At 54.5% G+C, this 19367-nt stretch overlaps 1 protein-coding gene across 1 annotated transcript in view; it reads right to left on the reverse strand.

Annotated features, from left to right (window-relative positions):
- The window catches only part of SCN4A (sodium voltage-gated channel alpha subunit 4), a 104067-nt gene that overhangs the window by 4807 nt on the left and 79893 nt on the right, over positions 1–19367 (reverse strand). Inside the window, exons 14-21 of the mRNA XM_034756257.1 lie at positions 18528–18682; positions 15439–15612; positions 12963–13085; positions 11440–11718; positions 10204–10257; positions 8176–8313; positions 5474–5578; positions 1356–1626 (exon numbers count right to left, since the gene is read on the reverse strand). Of these exons, the coding sequence (XP_034612148.1) occupies positions 1356–1626; positions 5474–5578; positions 8176–8313; positions 10204–10257; positions 11440–11718; positions 12963–13085; positions 15439–15612; positions 18528–18682 (1299 nt within the window). The remainder of the gene's footprint in view (positions 1–1355; positions 1627–5473; positions 5579–8175; positions 8314–10203; positions 10258–11439; positions 11719–12962; positions 13086–15438; positions 15613–18527; positions 18683–19367) is intronic.

Below are 19367 nucleotides of genomic sequence, written 5' to 3' on the forward strand. Positions count from 1 at the left end.
AACCCCTTCCCCAAAGTCCCTGCCCCAACTCTGCCCCCTCCTCTGAGCACCCCGCATTTCCCCCTCCTCCCTCCCGCTCTGATCTTGGTTGGGGGATGCTAAGTGCTTCCCTGCTCCCCACTTGCCCTGCAGCCTCTATGCCCTTGCCTGCCCTGCTCCTCCTCACCCTGCAGCCTCTGCACCCCCCCACCCCTGCAGCCTCTGTGCCCCCTGCACCCCACTCGCCCTGCAGCCTCTGCACCCCCCCGCCCCTGCAGCCTCTGTGCCCCCTGCTCCCCACTCGCCCTGCAGCCTCTGCACCCCCCCGCCCCTGCAGCCTCTGTGCCCCCTGCTCCACACTCGCCCTGCAGCCTCTGCACCCCCCCGCCCTGCAGCCTCTACACACACCCCCGCCTGCCCTGCTCCCCCCACTCACCCGGCAGAGGGAGAAATGCGAGCTCCACGTGGACTCAAACACTTCCACGCTGCTCTGTGGGGAAGGAGGGAGCGAGGGAGGGGGAGGGACTCTGGCTGCTAGAGGCCCTAGTGGCTGCGAGCGGCTTTCAATCAGGCCAGGCATCCAATCAGCCGCGCCGCACTTCGCAGGAGGGGAAATCCCGGACATTTCTACTTCATTAGAAATCCCCCCCCGACGGCCATTTAAGGCTGAAAAAGCCGGACATGTCCGGGGAAACCCGGACGGATGGTAACCCTACAGGACCAGGTTAAGGCATAAGCATAGTGGGCCCCTGCACCTGGAGTCATGTGAATCTCAGCTTTAATATATATAAATAATCATGTTTCTAGCTCTCCTGGTTGTGAAGAAAGTCTTGAAAACATGCACTGAGCATGACAATGCAGCAACAGCTATCTGAGTCTGCAGACAGCCTGAGACAGTTGCTCTAAAAGGGTTGAAATGTCCCACGCATCCCTATGGGCTGTTAACTCTGAAACCTACTGCTTTGGGGGCCCTGCCACCCGCCCACCTCTTCTGGGGTGACTGATGTTGGTAGGGTCCCCCCACATTGAGTCCTCTATCTGGGGAGGGAGGCAGGGTGGAGATGTGTCCTCCCTCCTATGGGGTGGACTTCTGCCCATCTGAACAGTGCTCAGGGAGGCCCAGTCTGTCCAAAGAGGAATGGTGGTGGGTTTCTCGAAGTGGCTCATAGAGAGTGTCCACACCTACCACCACTCTAGCAGGCACAGTAACAGTGGCAGAGCTAGGGCTCCAAGGCAGGGCCATGGGTCTCCCAGGTAGGGGGTGCCACCAAACCCATATTTCCCATCTAGGCATTTCTTCTCTATCTTGATTGCTACAGAACCCACTTGGAGGCTTGCCTGAGTCAATGGAAATGCAGCTGGCGTCCGGTGCTTACCTCCGATGGAGAGGATGACCACCACAAAGTCGAAGATGTTCCAGCCAATGGTGAAGTAGTAATAGCGCAAGGCGAACATTTTGAGCAAGCACTCGCCCGTGAAGATGACGATGAAAATCATGTTGATGATGTAGAGGACGTTGATTTTGGTTGGGCTTTGGTCGTCTGTTTCAACCATCATGGTCACCATGTTAAGACAAATCAGGACCATGATGATGATGTCAAAAGCTTGCTTTGTCACAAAGTCAAAAACCAGCCCCTGACATTTGTTCTTTAATACATGGAACGTGGGTGAAGATGGAGGCAGAAGGGCAAGCCAGGAGGTGGAATGGACAGACAGGGCACAGTGGAGAATGAAGACAAAAATGGAAAGAGAGAGAGAGAAACAGTGTTTAGAAGAGGACAGAGACCCATCTGTCTTATCCCTCGTGCAGTGTGATCATGCAACAAAGATGTGGGCCCAGAGCCTCCCATGGGAGTTAGGCACCTAAATATCTTTGAGGATCTGGGCCGTGCTGCCAGGAGTGCTGTGGGCCCCTCACCTGCTGCTTAGGTCAGTGGGTGTTGCAAGATGGAGCCTAGCTGGCACATGCCAACGTCTCATATGTTATGGTGTAATAATGACATGTCTCCCAAGCGCCAGGCTCAATGACTGGGCCTCCCCACGATGGATCATTATTGAACCCTAATTAATGCCAGTTGCTTATCATGGCAAAAATGGGAAAGGTCATCATTTGAGTTAAGGGGAGGGAATGTCTTTTATTGGACCAAGTTGTGTGGTGAAAGAGACAAGCTTTCGAGCTACACAGAGCTGTGACACTCTCAGGACCTTTCCCAGACCTGAAAAGGAGCTCTGTGTGGCTCCGAAAGCTTGTCTCTTTCACCAACACAAGTTGGTCCACTAAAAGACAATCCCTCCCCTACCTTGTCTCTCTAATATCCTGGTACCGACATGGCTACAACAACACTGCAAACAGCATTTGAGTTGTACCTGTTCAAAAAAGTCAAAGTCACAATCGTCTAATTATTAACCACCCCCATTTTCTATTCCAGGACTGTTAACAGCTGCCAGGAATAGGGAAAAGCTGGGGATTTTCAGAAGAGCTGCCACACTAGGTCAGACCAACGGTCCATCTAGCCCAGTATCCTGTCTCCAAGAGCAACCAGTAAAGAGCTTCAGGGGGAGTGCACAGAACAGGCCAATTCTGGAGTGATCCACTCCTTGTCTTCCCCTCCTGGCTTCTGCCAGTCAGAGGTTTAGGGAGACCCAGGGTATGGGGTTGCATCCCTGGCCATCTTGGCTAATAGCCATTGATGGACCTGTCCGCCATGAACTGATTAATTCTTGTTTGAAACCAGTTATACTTTTGGCCGTCACAACATCGCCTGGCAATGAGCTCCACAGGTTAGTTGTACAATGTGGTGAAAAAATCCTTCCTCTTGTTTGTATTAAACCTGCTGCTTATTAATTTTATCGGGTGACCCCTGGTGTTTGTATTGTGGGAAAAGGTAATTAACACGTCTCTCTTCCTTTTTGCTACACCAGTCCTCATTTTATAGACCGCTGTCATATCCCCTCTTAATCGTCTCTTTTCTAAGCTGAACAGCCCAAATCTTTTTAAACTCTCCTCGTATGGTAGCTAGGCCAGACCCTTGATTACCTTTGTTGCCCTTCTCTGAACGTTTTCCAGTTCCACTATCTCCTTTTTGAAATGGGGTGACCAGAACTGCACGCAGTATTCAAGGGCTGGATTTAGATAGTGGCACTGTGATATTTTTGTCTTGGTTTCTATTCCTTTCCTAATGGTTCCTAACATTCTGTTCGCTTTTTTAACCGCTGCTGCGCACTGAGCAGATGTTTTCAGAGAACTCTCCAGTGACTCCAAGATCTCTTTCTTGAGTGGTAACAGCTAATTTAGACCAGTGGTTCTCAACCAGGGGCCCGGGGCCCCCTGGGGGGCCGCAAGCAGGTTTCAGGGGGTCCACCAAGCAGGGCCAGTGTTAGACTCGCTGGGGCCCTGGGCAGAAAGCTGAAGCCCCACCACATGGGGCTGAAGCCAAAGCCTGAGCAACTTAGCTCTGCAGGGCCTCCTATGATCTGGGTCCCGGGCAATTGCCCTGCTTGCTACCCCCTAACCCTGACCCTGGCTTTTATATGCAGAAAAACCAGCTGTTGTGGCCCAGGTGGGCTGTGGGTTCTTATAGCATGTTGGGGGGGCCTCAGAAAGAAAAAGCTTGAGCACCCCTGATCTACACCCCATCATTAGAAGCACTTGACTATCCTCGGCACCTTTGAAAATCTGAACCCGAATGCCTGGCAGAGCCAAATGTGTAGCAATTCCTGGGGAGGTAAAAGACCAGAGGTGAAATGCTGCTCCCAGGGAAATCAATGGGAGTTTTGCCTTTGGCTTCAATGTGGCCAGGATTTCACCCCAGGCCCATGCCTGAGCAAACCCTCAGTGTTGTCACAAAACTCACTGGCCATTATGAACATCAAGCTGTAACACTGACACATATCTGGGAGCGTGACAGGAGGCTCACGCAGAAAGGAAAATACAGGCACTACGAGAAATGACAGTTCGAAGATGGAGCAGTGACAGAATTGTGTTTGCTAGAAGGAGAACTGCCGCGAGCCGTTTGGAAGTTTTAAGGAAAGGAAAACTTAAAGAAATCCAAACGAGCAAGTGATCTATAAAGCTGACGTAGAAACTGCTAACAGGAAAAGGGGATTTGGGAGGTGGTGTCACAGGAATAACAATCTCTCAGAGTGCTTTACAAAGCACATCAGTATCAGTATCATTATCCCTATTTTACCAATGGGGAAACTGAGGCACAAGCAGGTGAAGTGACTTGTCCAAGATCGCCCAGCAGGCCGGGGTCAGAATTGGGACGAGAACTGGGTCTCCTGAGCCCCGGTGACTGCTCTAGCCACTAGGCCACGCTGCATCTTCCCCTCACAGAGCTGATGGGCTCAGCCAGATTCAAAATTCAAAGAAAGTGGCATTTTTAAAACCGCTGCCACTCTCACCATTCCAACAACCAAGGGGCTGTGCTCGCAGTCCCAGCAGGGCCCTTCTGTCCTAGCAGCATTTGCAATGGCTGGGGACATCTAATGCGCTCAGCATGCGCTCTCCAGCATGTCCTGTCAGATGCCCACCCGTCCTGGCTCGGCCTCCAGAACAGCATGGGCTAAACTGGTTTTTTTCTGCTTTGCGGGTTTTGAGCCTTCTGGGGGGAAGCTGCCTGCTTCCCCACAAGTGCTCCCCTTGGCTGCTCAGAGGGGTCACCACATGCCTTCCCCTGTCTTCTGGGCTGGGGGAGCTGCCTCTCCACCATTAGCCATTGTCCTCCATTATCACTGCCCTGCCTCCTCCCCACACCTTTCTTCCTCCCTTTCGCCTAGGAACCACGGGTAGGGGGATGGAATCACCTGGGCTGGATGGTAACCAGGGCACGGGGCGAACACTCGGTTATGAAAAGGGCTATGGGACGACAGGTGGGCAGGATGTTGGGGCACGTCTCAGCCGAGAGACAGCAGCAGGAGGACTCTAGCATCATGGGGGACCACAGAGGAACCCCCCACCTAATTTCCTGGGAGGTTTCCTCTCCACAGGGCTGATTCTGGGAGATGCTAAGTGCCCCCCTGCGACGCGCTGAGAACGCTCAGCTCCCAGCGAGGAAGTCAGTCCTTGGCGCTTCTCAGGGTCAGGCACTCGGCAGTACTCAGGGTACCTGGGCAAATACTCAGGGTCAGGTCCTGGTTCCTTGGGGGGTAAGCCCTCAGTTAGAGGCAGTTCTCCTGAAGTCAGAGCAGGAGACCATAACAAAAAGAAACCAGTCTATGGTGCATTAAATACTCCACTAGTACTGTATGGCTGAAGGACTTGGTTTCCCAGGGCGCTCACCCAACACGCTGCCACTCTGAAACTCCATCCTGGCTGCTTGTTGCCAAATGTAAAAGCATAGGAGCTCTATGTGGAGCGGAAACAGTGATCCGAGGCACATCACAAAACCTGATTCGCCCGCTGGACACCTGGCCCCGGCTCATGCTTGTCGGCACCATTTCTGTTTCTAAACACCACCCCCACTAGCCCGCAAACGCTTTTAACATGTCATACGTGGGGCCTGGGGATTGGCTTCTGGGGCTTCTTTGATCCAAGCTTTTTCATGGCGTTGTAGTATTTCTTCTGCTCCTCCGTCATGAAGATGTCCTTCCCTCCAAAGTATAAAAGGAATCACCATTATTAGACTTGGATACATTTTGGTTTTTAACAAGCATCTGCACCAGCTTCCAGTAACACTGGGAGGAATTTGCAGCTCCTGGCAAGTCTTGGGGCTTGGCTGCACTACAAAATTAAGTTGACTTAAGTCGAAGTACAGCCACCGCAGTAATTATGTCCACACTACGCTCCTTCTGTCAGCGGTGCCTGTCCTCCTCAGGAGTGCTTCTACCGACTGAAGGGAGGCATTGTGGGGAACTGACAGCTGGAGTCTCCCTGCCCCAGTTGTCAGCCAGGTGCATGGCTCACAGTTGCCCCTGCCCTGGCGCTGACAGCCAACAGGCGATGTAAGTAATGCAATCTCTACACGGACACTGCATCGCCCTGACTACATTGATCTAAGCACTACACCTCTCACAGGGTGGAGTTATTAGGGCGGGGTAGTGGGTGACTTACATCGCCGGGAGTACCGTTGTGGTGTAGACACTGACACAGTGAGGTCGACGTTAGCTGCCTTACGCCCACCTAGCTCTGTAGTGTAGACCAGGCCTTGCTCTGCTGGGGCAGCTTCTCCTCGAGCTCAGACTCCCTGTCCTCTGGCTTTTAGAGTCTTTTCTGCCCTGCTTTTCTTTACTCCACCCAGGAATGGAGCTTGCTTTAACTGCAGCCATGTTTTAGCCAGAGCTACCCGCAGTGGCTCATGTCTCTTTCCTTGGAGGATCCCATCAGCTCAGCAAACACTGCTGGCTCCTGAATCCCAGCTGCCCTGGTGCTTCCCAGCCCGTCTGGAGTTCCCCGTAATCCTCTGGGGGTACATCTACACTACAGGGGGGAGTCGATTTAAGATACGCAAATTCAGCTATGTGAATAGCGTAGCTGAATTCGACGTATCGCAGCCGACTTACCCCGCTGTGAGGACGACGGCAAAATCGACTTCTGCGGCTTTCTGTCGGCGGCGCTTACTCCCACCTCCGCTGGTGGAGTAAGAGCGCCGACTCGGGGATTGATTGTCGCGTCCCGATGGGACGTGATAAATCGATCCCCGAGAGGTCGATTTCTACCCGCCGATTCAGGCGGGTAGTATAGACCTAGCCTAAGTCTTTTCCTAATGGAAGCAGCTCAGTGTCATCACCCATCACCCGGCCCCTCCCTCCCCGCTCCGCGTTTCACTGGAGTGCAGGGGATCCATGGGTGCTATGGCTCTGTCCTCCTAGGGGCTCTGTGCCTCCACAACACCCCTGCCCAGGCCCAGGCCCCTGGCCCCCCAGCGACCCCAGCAGAGCACGGCGGGCCAGGCGTGGCAATGCTGATGCTTCTGGGGTCAAAATCGAATAGAAAAGAGACTCCCTCCCTGCACCTTCTTTGGTTTTTCTGAGTACTTTCCAGGCCCCCTTTACACACCGTAAATGAGAAAACCCCAGGCACAAAGCCCAGGATGTGACTTCTCAGGTTCCCATAGGGAGCTCATTTAGCAACCCCAGTGATCGGGAAGAGTGGGCGCCGGCACGGCAGGGAACTGCCCAGGGGATTCTCAGCTCATGCACTCCAGCTTCTCTGCTCCTAGGCTGGGTCTGCTCCTATGTCTGACCTCTCACTGTGACCCCACGCCCCCGGTCTGCGCCCTCGCCCAGGCAGGGCCGGCTTTAAGCCCATTCACCCAATTCCCCGCGCCGAAAAGGGCCCGTGCCCACGCCTAAGGGGGCCCCGCTCCGGGGGTCTTCAGCGGCATTTCGGCGGCGGGGGGTCCGCTCCGGGGGTCTTCGGCGGCATTTCGGCACCGGGGGTCCTTCAGTGCTGCGGAAAACCCGGAGCGGATCCCCCGCCGCCGAAGTGCTGCCGAAGCCCCGGACTGCTGCCGAGTATTCCAATCGGGCTCCGTGGGTCATAAAGCCGGCCCTGCACCCAGGAGCTGCAATTCACCGCCCGCCACAGAACGCTCTTTCCTGGCCTGCCTCCTGAAGCTTTGCGCTAGGAATGACTGCGGGGCAGTGCTCTGGGTTATGCAGGAGGCCAGACCAGGGGCGGCTCTAACTTTTTTGCTGCCCCAAGCATGGTAGGCAGGCTGCCTTCGGTGGCATGCCTGTGGGAGGTCCCCGGTCCCGTGGATTCGGCGGCATGCCTGCCAGAGGTCTCTGGTCCCATGGATTCAGTGGCATGCCTGCGGGAGGTCCCCGGTCCCGCGGATTCGGTGGCATGCCTGCGGGAGGTCCGCCGGTCCCGTGGATTCGGCGGCATGCCTGCCGGAGGTCCCTGGTCCCGTGGATTCAGTGGCATGCCTGCGGGAGGTCCCTGGTCCCGCGGATTCAGTGGCATGCCTGTGGGAGGTCCCCGGTACCGCGGATTCGGTGGCATGCCTGCGGGAGGTGCGCTGGTCCCGCGGATTCGGCGGCATGCCTGCGGGAGGTCTGCCAGTACCGCGGATTCGGCGTACCCGCCACAGAATTGCCGCCGAATCCGCGGGACCAGTAGACCTCCTGCAGGCAAGCCACCGAAGGCTGCCTGACTGATGCCCCAGCCAGACTAGCTGATCCCAATGGCCCCGTCCAGATCTCCAGGGCTACGGAAATGCCAGGAGCCCAGGCGGGCCAGAAGATACTTATCTTTTTCTTTTGCTGGTTGAAGTTGTCGATAATGACGCCGATGAAGAGGTTGAGGGTGAAGAAGGCGCCGAAGATGATGAAGATGACGAAGTAGATGTACATGTAGAGGTTGGTCTCATACAGTGGCTGTTCTTCGATCTGAGTGAGGAGAAGGGGACGTGTGAGTGGCAGGGCACAGCCCACTCCCTCCCCCCCAGGCATGGGGTCACTGCTGCACTGCAGGAGACTGCGAATGCTGACAACCCAGCCTCCCCCTGCCCTGACATTGGGGCCCTGGCACAAAGAACAAAGAACGCACTGCTCCTCCTCTTCCCCCAAGGCCCTGCCCTCTGGCCAGGCTGGAAGCTGGAGCCAGCCTGTGGTAAATGCTGCCCAGGGAGCCTGGTCCACTCCTGGGAGCCCCGGACCCTCCACCTGCCCTGGAGACGCTCTGAAAAGCTCCGTGCCGCAGAACGTCAGTCTGCCCCCAGCTGCAGATGTCATGAGGGAAGGTCAAGAGCAGCTCCCGGGACAGACTTGGCTATGGGAAAGAAGTGGGAGCATAGGGTGGGGGGACAAAGCTTCTGTCATAAACATACAGCTAAGAGTAGCATAAAATCCCTCCTTTACCTGTAAAGGGTTAAGAAACTCAAATAATCTGGTTGGCACCTGACCAAAAGGACCAATGAGGGGAGAAGATACTTTCAAATCTGTGGGGGAAGGTTTTTGTTTTGTCTCTCTGTGTGTCCTCTCCGGGTTAGTGAGAAACCAGGGCAGGGAAAATACATCTCTTAAAGCCATACCTGAACTAAGCATGTAAGATTACAAATTGTAAGTATAGAATATCAGGGTTAGAAGGGACCTCAGGAAGTCACCTAGTCCAACCCCCAGCTCAAAGCAGGTCTAATCCCCTGACAGATTTTTGCCCCAGATCCCTAAATGGTCCCCTCAAGGATTGAACGCATAACCCTGGGTTTAGCAGGCTAATGCGCAAACCACTGAATTATCCCTCCCCTTCGGAAGGGAATGCATTATAGCCCCTCTCCTTAGGAAGGAAATGATCCCCCCGCCTTAGGAAGGAAATGCATTATATTATCTTTTGTTTTAGCTTGTGAATTTTCCCTAGGCTAAGAGGGAGGTTTATTTCTGTTTTTTTTTGGTAACTTTAAAGTTTTGCCTAGAGGGGAATCCTCTGTGTTTTGAATCTGATTACCCTGTAAAATTACCTTCCATCCTGATTTTACAGAAGTGCTTCTTTTTACTTTTTCTTTATAATAAAGTTCTGCTTTTAAGAACCTGATTGGTTTTTAGTGTCCTAAAAACCCAAGGGTTGGTCTGTGCCCACTTTGTTAACCTATTTGGTTGGTATATTATTCTCAAGCCTCCCCAGGAAAGGGGGTGAAAGGGTTTGGGGGATATATTGGGGAAACAGGACTTCCAAGTGGTTCTTTTCCTAAATCTTTGTCTAACTCACTTGGTGGTGGCAGCGCTACCGTTCCAAGGACAAGGAAGAATTTGTGCCTTGGGGAAGTTTTTAACCTAAACTGGTAGAGATAAGCTTAGGGGGTCTTTCATGCGGGTCCCCACATCTATACCCTAGAGTTCAGAGTGGGGAGGGAACCCTGACAGCTTCTGTCCCAGAAAAGAGGGGGAGATCTGACAGTTTGGGGTCAGCTTGGAGTACTTTTGGGGGGTCTGGTTTCTGGGGGGCGCTGGCAAGGCAAAGGGGGAGGGTGGTGCCTGCAGAATGTGTGATCAATGAAACATCAGGCCGTGTCCTGTTCCCATGGTTCACTGCTCAGCTATGGGACAGGGTGAGAGCTCCACCCCTCGACCTGCCCGAGCCCCCCAGCTGGGTGAGTGGGGCCTGGATCAGTCTGTCAGTGCCAGGGAGCAGAGCACAGAGAAAGTGCCCCTCAAAGCCCTAAGCCGGCCCCAGGGCCATGCTGAACCATGCAGGACAGGGCTCCTTGTCCCAGCATGCCCTGTGAAGCCAAGCGTGTTGGCGAGAGAGCTGCAGTACACGCTCCTTGCTCTGTGTCACCTCACCTCGCGGGAGTCCACGGCCGCATACATGATGTCCATCCAGCCTTTGAAGGTGGCCTGCCGGGACAGCACAGAGCAGTGGAGTCAGTCCCCAGGGGAGCTCAGCACGTTGGCTACTGAACATCTGGCCCCTGGGCTGTGGAATAACCAGGCTTAAATTCCTGCCCTAACTCAGGCAGAGCAAGGATGTAAGCCTAGGGCTCCTGCATCCCTCAGAAGTGCGCTAACTACGGGGCGCTCATAGGGTCTAGCACAGCCTCTCCCGCTTGGACCAGAGTTTCCAGCCGAGATGCGAGGAGCCTTCCCAATGAATGGGTCACTGAAATCGAGACATTTCCAGGGGAAGTTTCCCCTTCGACGAATCGCCATTTGGACAAAAAACCTCATGTTGAAAAATTCCCAAGCAGCCTGCCGTGGAACAACCAAACCCCCCCCCCACACACACACTCCATTCGGGGGGGAGAAGCTACACTGCTCCCTGGAGATGGTGCTTTACATTGGTCTGGGAAGCCCAGAAAATTGCAGTATCACGCAATGGGGCAGGCTGGTGTCAACCACTGAGCTGGGCCAGGAGCTATCTCTAGCTCCAGCTTTGCTAACCAGAAGTCTAGCTGACTCCTTGGCTTCCCAGTTAGCTTCCGGGCTGCATTTGTACAACACACAGCTAACTGATCACTGCCTAGCTATTAACCTGTAGCACCTGATCCTGAGTCTCTGGCAATCGGGGGGGTTGGACCATTCACTCCACCAGGAGCTGGCGCGGGCTTGGTGGTTGTGACTGAACAAAAGAGGGTGCATGTCTCGTTTCCTGCATTAGATGGCATGACACCACTGCAGGGGAAGCTGAGCACCAGACTGGTGATCAGCTAGGGCTGCACTGGGTGCCAATCTGACCTGGAGGGGGTGACCTTGGGCAAGTCCCTTCCCCTTTCTGTGCCTCAGTTTCCCCCACCCCCTTCTGTAAAATGGGGCTAATCATTTGGTCGTATCTATTTTTCCTGTAAGCTCTTTGGGACAGGGACAGTCACTCACTCTGCACTAGCACAGCAGAGCCCTGATCTTGGTCAAGACGCTAGGTGCTACTGTCAGGTACATAATGATAAAATAAAGCCCAGCAGCCTGGTGCCTAGGGACTGCAGGGAAACCTCTCACTCGGCGTCTGACAGCTGCTCTATCTGGGGAGCTGTGCCAGCCTGGGGTTCCCCCGGGCCAAGAGCTGCCGCGCGGTGGAGTCCTTACCACCTGCAGCAGGGACAGGTAGCCCAAGCCCACGTTGTCGAAGTTGACCTTGACGTTGACCCAGCGCGCCTGGTTGGTGTGGAGTAGCGCCAGGCAGTCGCTTTTGTTGTTCACCTCGCTGATGTCAAAGAGCTCGTCCGTAGTGGTGTTGATGCACCGGTAGTACTTCCCCGCAAACAGGTTCACCCCCATGATGCTGAATATCAGCCAGAAGATCAAGCAGACCAGCAGGACGTTCATAATGGAGGGGATGGCACCCAGCAGGGCGTTCACCACCACCTGCAACGGGAAGGGAGAGGGGGCTGGGTTGGCCTGGGGGAAACAGCTCAGGACCTGGTGAGTGGCAGTTCTGTGGCTGGGTGCTAGCTCTGCTGCTTGGATGGAATTACATGGGAGCAGATGTGTCTCCTCAAAGCCACCTGGACAGGTTACTGTGCCGCAGGTGCAATTACCTGGAGTTCCTGTGTGAGGCACACCCCACCACGGCCAGATTTGAGCCTCCCCACTCCACATAGCCAAAGAGTACACGGGATGGGCCACCCGGGAGAGATGGGACCTCGTCTAGCTGGAACAGGATTGTCAGGGACTGTCTACACTGCAGTCAGAGGTGTGATTGCAGCATGTGTAGACATACCCACCCTGGCTCTGCTGTAGCTAGATCACTGAGTGCCAAACAGCAGGAAAGCCATGGTAGCACGGGCGGTGGCACAGGTTAGTACCATGGCCTCCTGGGCCTGCCCCCTCCTCTTCCATTTCGAAGCTCTAGGCCGGCACTGCGGAGGAGAGAGGAGCGGGCAGCGGGCCAGGCACGGACCAGGTGTGGTGCAATCCAGGGCTGCACTTTGAGGGCATTAAAGTCCCTCGTTGGAGCAACTGGGCTTCAAAGAGTGAGGCCCAGAGGAGAACATCTACCCAGCAGGCTGCGTTACCTCCATGCACCACCAACACCAGCTGGAGACCAAGCCTGAGTCTACTGAATACAATATGGGGGCCTGGCCTCTCTGTGCCCACCCTGTCCTTCCCTCAGCTCTGTGCAGGCAGCCACAAGCCAGGCAGGAAGTCCTGTCCCTTGCCCTCTGTGAGCACTCCGCACTCCCCATCGCTGGGTCTGTAAGGGAGTGAGTCTCAGGATAGTTGAGGATCTTGTTAAAGTCCCAGCTCCTGGAATCTGGTGATTTCATGAGAATTCTCAGCTTTCAGTAAAGAAGCAATGTGTTTAGCCCTTGTGATTGCAGAGAAAAGCTTCCACACGTGACCCCAAAAGACCAGCAAAGGAACTTGCCAAAGTTACTAGTTTTAGAATCTCATGATTTTAGGCCGATCTCCAATTTCCGAAGGCTGGGCTTTGGCAATGCGGGGCACCCATTTCCTCTGAAAAGCCCTTTCTAGAAGCACCAGGGCACAGCTGGCTCTGTGTCCAACACATTGGTTCCCTTGGCCCTCACACCGAGAAGTACCTAGCGGTTCTGGGTCTACCAGGTGCCAACGTCACACCTAGCCAGGAGTCCTGGCGAAGGACCTACCCTCATGCCTTCGAATCTTGACAGAGCCCGCAGTGGTCGCAAAGCCCTCAGAGTCCTCAGTGATTTGATGGCACCCAGTTCGGAATAGCCCAGCCAGTTTGCTGTCAAGCTGATAATGGAAACCTTGGGAGAAACCCAGAGCCGTTAACAGCGGCACTGATAGACCCAAGGCAGCTCCAGAGGAGATGGCAACCTACATAGGCGCTGATGTCCTCTGTTCCCAGGGAAGTGCTCGACCCCTGCTCTGCCCCAGGCCCCCCCCCCACTCCACTCCTTCCCCCAAGTCCCCACCCCGCCTCTTCCCACCCCTGCTCTTCCCCAGGCCCCGCCCCCACTCCACTCCTCCCCCCAAGCTCCCACCCCACGTCTTCTGCCCCCTCCCCCGCCTCTTCCTGCCCCTGCTCCTTCCCTACCCCACCAGTGCCTCCTGCATGCCACTGAACAGCTGATCGTGGGGGGTGAAGGTGCTGGCAGGGAGGGGGCGGAGCTGATTGGTGGGCCGCTGGCGGGTGGGAGGCGCGGGGGCGGGGAGGAGGCACTGATCCATGGGGCTGCCGGTGGGTGCTGAGCACCCACTACTTTTTTTCCATGGGTGTTCCAGCCCTGGAGTACCCATGGAGTCAGCACCTATGGCAACATGCCCTCTTCCCCTGCAGGGCCTGCGCCTCATTCCCCATCCCTGATGGACATTTCCCACCAGGAGGACTGGTGTTCAGAGGCTCAGCCCACTGGTTACAGGGTGAGCCTGGGGTTCAAGGGACCCTGCTTCTTTGCACATGCCCTGGGTGACCGTGGGCCAGTCCCTTGGGGGCGATCTACATAGCCTGGGCACCATAGGTGGTGCATGACTCTTGTGTTAGGGGAGGCTGGGTGCGAGCGCTGGAAGCTCCCAAGAAATAGGGGAGGCCACTGGCACCTGGACCATGGCCCCACCTCCTGCTCCGCCCTGAGGCCCTGCCCCCACTCCGCCTCTTCCTGAGGCTCCCCCACCCGCTGCTTGCTCCTCTCCTCCGCGAAGGACCCCCTGCCTGCTGCTTGCTCCTCTCCTTTCCTGAGGTCCCCCCTCTCACCCACTGCTCGCTCTCTCCTCTCTGCCCCCACCCCAAAGACTGCCCCACCCGCTGCTCATGCCTCATCACCCCCTCCCCCAAGGCCCTGCCACTCGTGTCTCTCTGCCTCCTCCCCTAAGGAGGCGTAAGCAGTGGGCAGGGGGGCCTAGGGGGGGCAGAGGCAGAGCAGGGGCAGGAAGAGGTGCAGCGCGGGCGAGGCCCCGGGGCAGAGTGCAGGCAGGGCCACGGTCCGGGCACCAATGATGCCCCCACTTCTCAGGAGCTTCCAGCGGCAGCGCTTCACAGGCAGTGGGCCCACATCCGCCATTTCTTCCCTCTTATACCCACTGCCCATGCCAGGCAACGAGCCTCTGAGCTGGGGCCGACAGACTCAGGCTTGCTCTGCCGTGCTAAAGAGCTCTGTGGATGCCGCGGGCCGGGCTCTGGCACCTTGGGAGGGCTTCACAGTCCAAGCCCTGGCCTGAGCTGCAGCTTCAGTGCCGGGGTTTGTGGGTAGAAGGAGGCCAGTGCTGGGTTTGGGGGAGAAAAGGGGTCAGTGCTGGGGAGGGGGAAAAGGGGGGCCAGTGCTGGAGATGGAAGGGGGGGGGGTATCGGTTCTGGGTTTGGGTGGAGAAGGGGGGTCAGTGCTGGGTTTGGGGGAAAAGGGTTCATTGCTGGGGTTTGGGGATGCAAGAGGGGTCAGTGCTGGGGTTGGGGGGGCAAAGGGGGAGTCAGTGCTGGGGTTGGGGGGAGAAGGGGGTCAGTGCTGGGGTTGGGGGGGAAAAGGGGGGTCAATGCTGGGGTTAGGAGAAAGAATGGGGTCAGTGCTGGGGTTAGGGGGAGAAGAGGGGTCAGTGCTGGGTTTGGGGGTGCAAGGGGCAGTCAGTGCTGGGGTTTGGGGGGAGAAGAGGGGGTCAGTGCTGGGGTTTGGGGGTGCAAGGGGAGTAGTGTTGGGGTAAAAGGAGAAGTCAGTGTTGTGAGTGTCACTCTTAGGGTGCAAAGGCCTTTTCGAATGGAACGGTTTTCAGTGCTCCCTATAGCCTCCACTCTGCATTTGCCTGCTCTCTGGACGCCTGTCCCACAGCCAGGTCCCCAAACATGGATCTGGGCCATGTCAGAGCACTATGTGCTGGAACCACATTGTAAAATTGCACCATGGAACGCTGCTGGGAGCACCCCATCAAGCCCAGGCCCCCATCCCACTCAGTGTGGGAGCAGCCTGGGCTGCGGCCTCTTTTAGAGCCTGCATGGAGCAGAGATTCTGCATTCACAGACCCAAATGGCCCTTGACCCAGAGATTGCTACATTTCCCGTGCCCCAGAGCTGTCCCTTTGCCCTTTGCTGCAGAAATATCTGCTGATTGCTAATGTAAAGCTCCAAATCATGGAGATGCTCTTTCCTGCTCCATTGCTCGAGCAGCAACTTACATCCACGATGAGAAAATCGAGCCAGCACCAGGCGTTGGTGAAATACACCTTGAAACCATAGGCCACCCACTTGAGTAGCATCTCGAGGACAAACACGAAGGAGAAGACCTTGTCAGCGTACTCCAGGATTGTGCGGATCACCTTCCGCTGCTCAATGTAGATGTCTTCGAAAGCCTAGAAGAGACGCAGAACTAGATGAGTCGGGCTTCCGTGAGATGGGCTCCAAGCAGAGGAATTCACGGCTACAGTGGGACAGGAGAGCAGCAGCCGGACTGAGGCCTTTCTCCTTTTGCTACATTTAAAGGGTTCTGGTGGTTTTAAAGGGCAAAAATTTCCAAAGCACTTCAGTGACTTAGGAGCCTAGAGCCCATTTTAAAAAGTGACAGACACTTAGTGCCGGATTTTGAAAGGTAGTTGGGCACCTAAAGGTGCCAATGAAATCAATGGGAGATAGGCGCAGAGGCAATTTGAAAATCCCACTGAGTGCCTATTTGCATCTTTAGGCACCTAAATACCTCTGAAATTCTGAGGCCTTGGAGCCTATGTCCATTCACAGTGGCACTCCTAAGTGCTTAAACCACTTCTGAAAATTGGACTCAGGCCCCTAAGTCACTTAGACACATATGAAAATGTTACCCCCAGAGTTGCAGGGAGGAAGGTCTCAGGAATGTTAACAAGGTCTGATTTTTGCAGCCCAGATGTATTCAGTCCAAATATTTAAAGGGGAACCAAAACCAAGCTGATCCATGACTTACTGTCTGACCAACTTCAAACCATCACTCAAGCACTAGGATAGCAAAGCAATAACCAGCTGCTAATGCTAATACAATAATTTTGTCTAATGAGTGTCCCCTGACAGCCAGGGCCACAGAGCTGATGAAAAGTGATAAAACCATCCCCGTAAAATCAAGCCACCATTACGAAAAAGTTCTCTGGCAATGTCGAAGAGTGGGTGGTATTTGCCAAGGGAGAATGGACTATACGCCCTGCAGCCCGGCCACCCGAGCAGACCCACAGTCATCTAAGACATGCGAGGGGGACGGATCTGCAAAAGCTGTGATTTGGCTCTGACACCCTCTTTCAAAGAGCAGGGCCCTGGCACAGTGGGGAGGAAGGGTGTTTCCCAGAGCATTGGGAGTCCCTAGGAATGGCCAATTTTGGGGCCATTCGAGGCTTTTATACTCTAGTTTGCAAATCTTTGGGAATTATAGAAATCCCTTCCAAATGGGAACAAATGAAATGAAGTTTCCCGTAGTGGGCGGGAGTTGTGAACAAACTCATTTATTCATCTAAATTAATCATTAATACTGAACATAAGAACATAAGAATGGCCACACTGGTTCAGACCAAAGGTCCATCTAGCCCAGTGTCCTGTCTTCCAACAGCGGCCAATGCCAGATGCCTCAGAGGGAATGAACAGAACAGGTAATCATCAAATGATCCATCCCCTGTCGCCCATTCCCAGCTTCTGGTAAACAGAGGCTAGGGACACTCTCCCTGCCCATCCTGGCTAATAGCCATTGATGGATCTATCCTCCATGAATTTATCTAGTTCTTTTTTGAACCCTGTTATAGTCTTGGCCTTCACAACATCATCTGGCAAGGAGTTCCACAGGTTAACTGTGCATTGTGTGAAAAAATACTTCCTTTTGTTTGTTTTAAACCTGCTGCCTATTCATTTCATTTGGTGATCCCTAGTTCTTGTGTTATGAGAAGGAGTAAATAACACTTCCTTATTTACTTTCTCTACATCAGTCATGATTTTATATACTTCTATCATATCCTCCCTTAGTCGTCTCTTTTCCAAGATGAAAAGTCCCAGTTTTATTAATCTCTCCTCATACGGAAGCTGTTCCATACCACTAATCATTTTTGTTTCCCTTTTCTGAACCTTTTCCAATTCCAATATATCTTTTTTTGAGATGGGGCGACCACATCTGCACGCAGTATTCAAGGTTTGGGCGTACCATGGATTTATATAGAGGCAATATGATATTTTCTGTCTTATTATCTATCTCTTTCTTAATGATTCCCAACATTCTGTTCACTTTTTTGACTGATGTTTTGACTGATGCACTGAGTGGATGTTTTCAGAGAACTATCCACAATGACTCTAAGATCTCTCTCTTGAGTGGTAACAATTAATTTAGACCCCATCATCTTATATGTATAGTTGGAAGTATGTTTTCCAACGCGCATTACTTTGCATTTATCAACATTGAATTTCATCTGCCATTTTGTTGCCCAGTCACCCAGTTTTGTGAGATCCTTTTGTAGCTCTTTACAGTCTGCCTGGGACTTAACTATCTTGAATAATTTTGTATCATCTGCAAATTTTGCCACCTCACTGTTTACCCCTTTTTCCAGATCATTTATGAATACGTTGAATAGGACTGGTCCCAGAACAGACCCCTGGGGGACATCACTATTTACCTCTCTCCATTCTGAAAACTGACCTACTCTTTGTTCCCTACCTTTTAACCAGTTACCAATCTATGAGAGAACCTTCCCTCTTATCCTATGACAGCTTACTTTACATGAGAGCCTTTGGTGAGGGACCTTGTCAAAGGCTTTCTGAAAATCTAAGTACTCTATGTCTACTGGATCCCCCTTGTCCACATGCTTGTTGACCCCCTCAAAGAATTCTAGGAGATTGGTGGGGCATGATTTCCCTTTACAAAAACCATGTTGACTCTTCCCCAACAGATCGTGTTCATCTATGTGTCTGATAATTTTGTTCTTTACTATAGTTTCAACCAGTTTGCCCTTTACTGAAGTTAGGTTTACTGGCCTGAAACCTACTGATGGCATTTTACTGTTCAACATTAAGTATTTTGCCACTGATCAAAGCAAAACATCCCCAGTTGTGGTGCTTAGCCCACAGCCCCAAACTGCCTCCCTCACCTGGCCAGGTGCCAAAGCACTGAATGCTGATCCTTTAGCTTAATATCCAATTCACCTCCTTTTAGGGAGTATCTGGTGCTGCCACACAGCATGCATGCAGAGTGCCATTCCGGGGCCCCACAATCCAGGGGGCTCGGTGCAGGGCACATGGGGGCTTCGGTGAGGGACTGAAACCTGTGACTCACCAGTGCTCCGCTACTGAGCAGGATCATGAAGATGATAAAGGTCTCGAACCAGTTGTGCTCGACGATCTTGAAACAGGTTTTCCGAAGGTTCCACCAGATCTTCCCCTTGTCGGTTGTGATGTCGACGTAGAGGAAAGGAAAGCGCCGCACGCAGGCTGGGAGGGGGGTGCAGAGAGGCACCTGTTAGCGCCTGAGCCACGGCATGGCACACGCAGACGCAGGGCCAGCACCCCTCTGGGGAGCTGCAGGTGGCAGAGTCGTCTTCCGGTGCAGCGAGCCAGCCAGGTGCTGCTCTGCCAGGGCACACAGCAGGGCAAGCTGGGCCTGGATGGGCAGAGCCGGTCCAGCCTGGAGACAGGTGAATTCGACTCATCTGCCAGGAACCTGCCCAGCGGGACGGACTAGGCCAGGGTGTCAGGACGCTGTGGCATTGCCGCCTGCCCTCGCCTGGGGGAGCACCTCCTCTGGGGAATACGGCCCAAAACCATACACCCTATCAGCTCCCTGCTGCTCCCCTCCACCGGCCCCCCTGGCTGCTCCTCTGACCTCTCCCCTCCACCGGCCCCTGCCCTCCACCCCTCCTCTGCACCAGCCCCCTTGGCCCCTCCCCTGCACTGGCCCCCCTCCCCTCCCCTCCACCGGCCCCTGCCCTCCACCCCTCCTCTGCACCAGCCCCCTTGGCCCCTCCCCTGCACTGGCCCCCCTCCCCTCCCCTCCACCGGCCCCTGCCCTCCACCCCTCCTCTGCACCAGCCCCCTTGGCCCCTCCCCTGCACTGGCCCCCCTCCCCTCCCCTCCACCGGCCCCTGCCCTCCACCCCTCCTCTGCACCAGCCCCCTTG

Source organism: Trachemys scripta, chromosome 23 (genome assembly GCF_013100865.1).
Source record: "Trachemys scripta elegans isolate TJP31775 chromosome 23, CAS_Tse_1.0, whole genome shotgun sequence".
Lineage (NCBI taxonomy): Eukaryota > Metazoa > Chordata > Testudines > Emydidae > Trachemys > Trachemys scripta.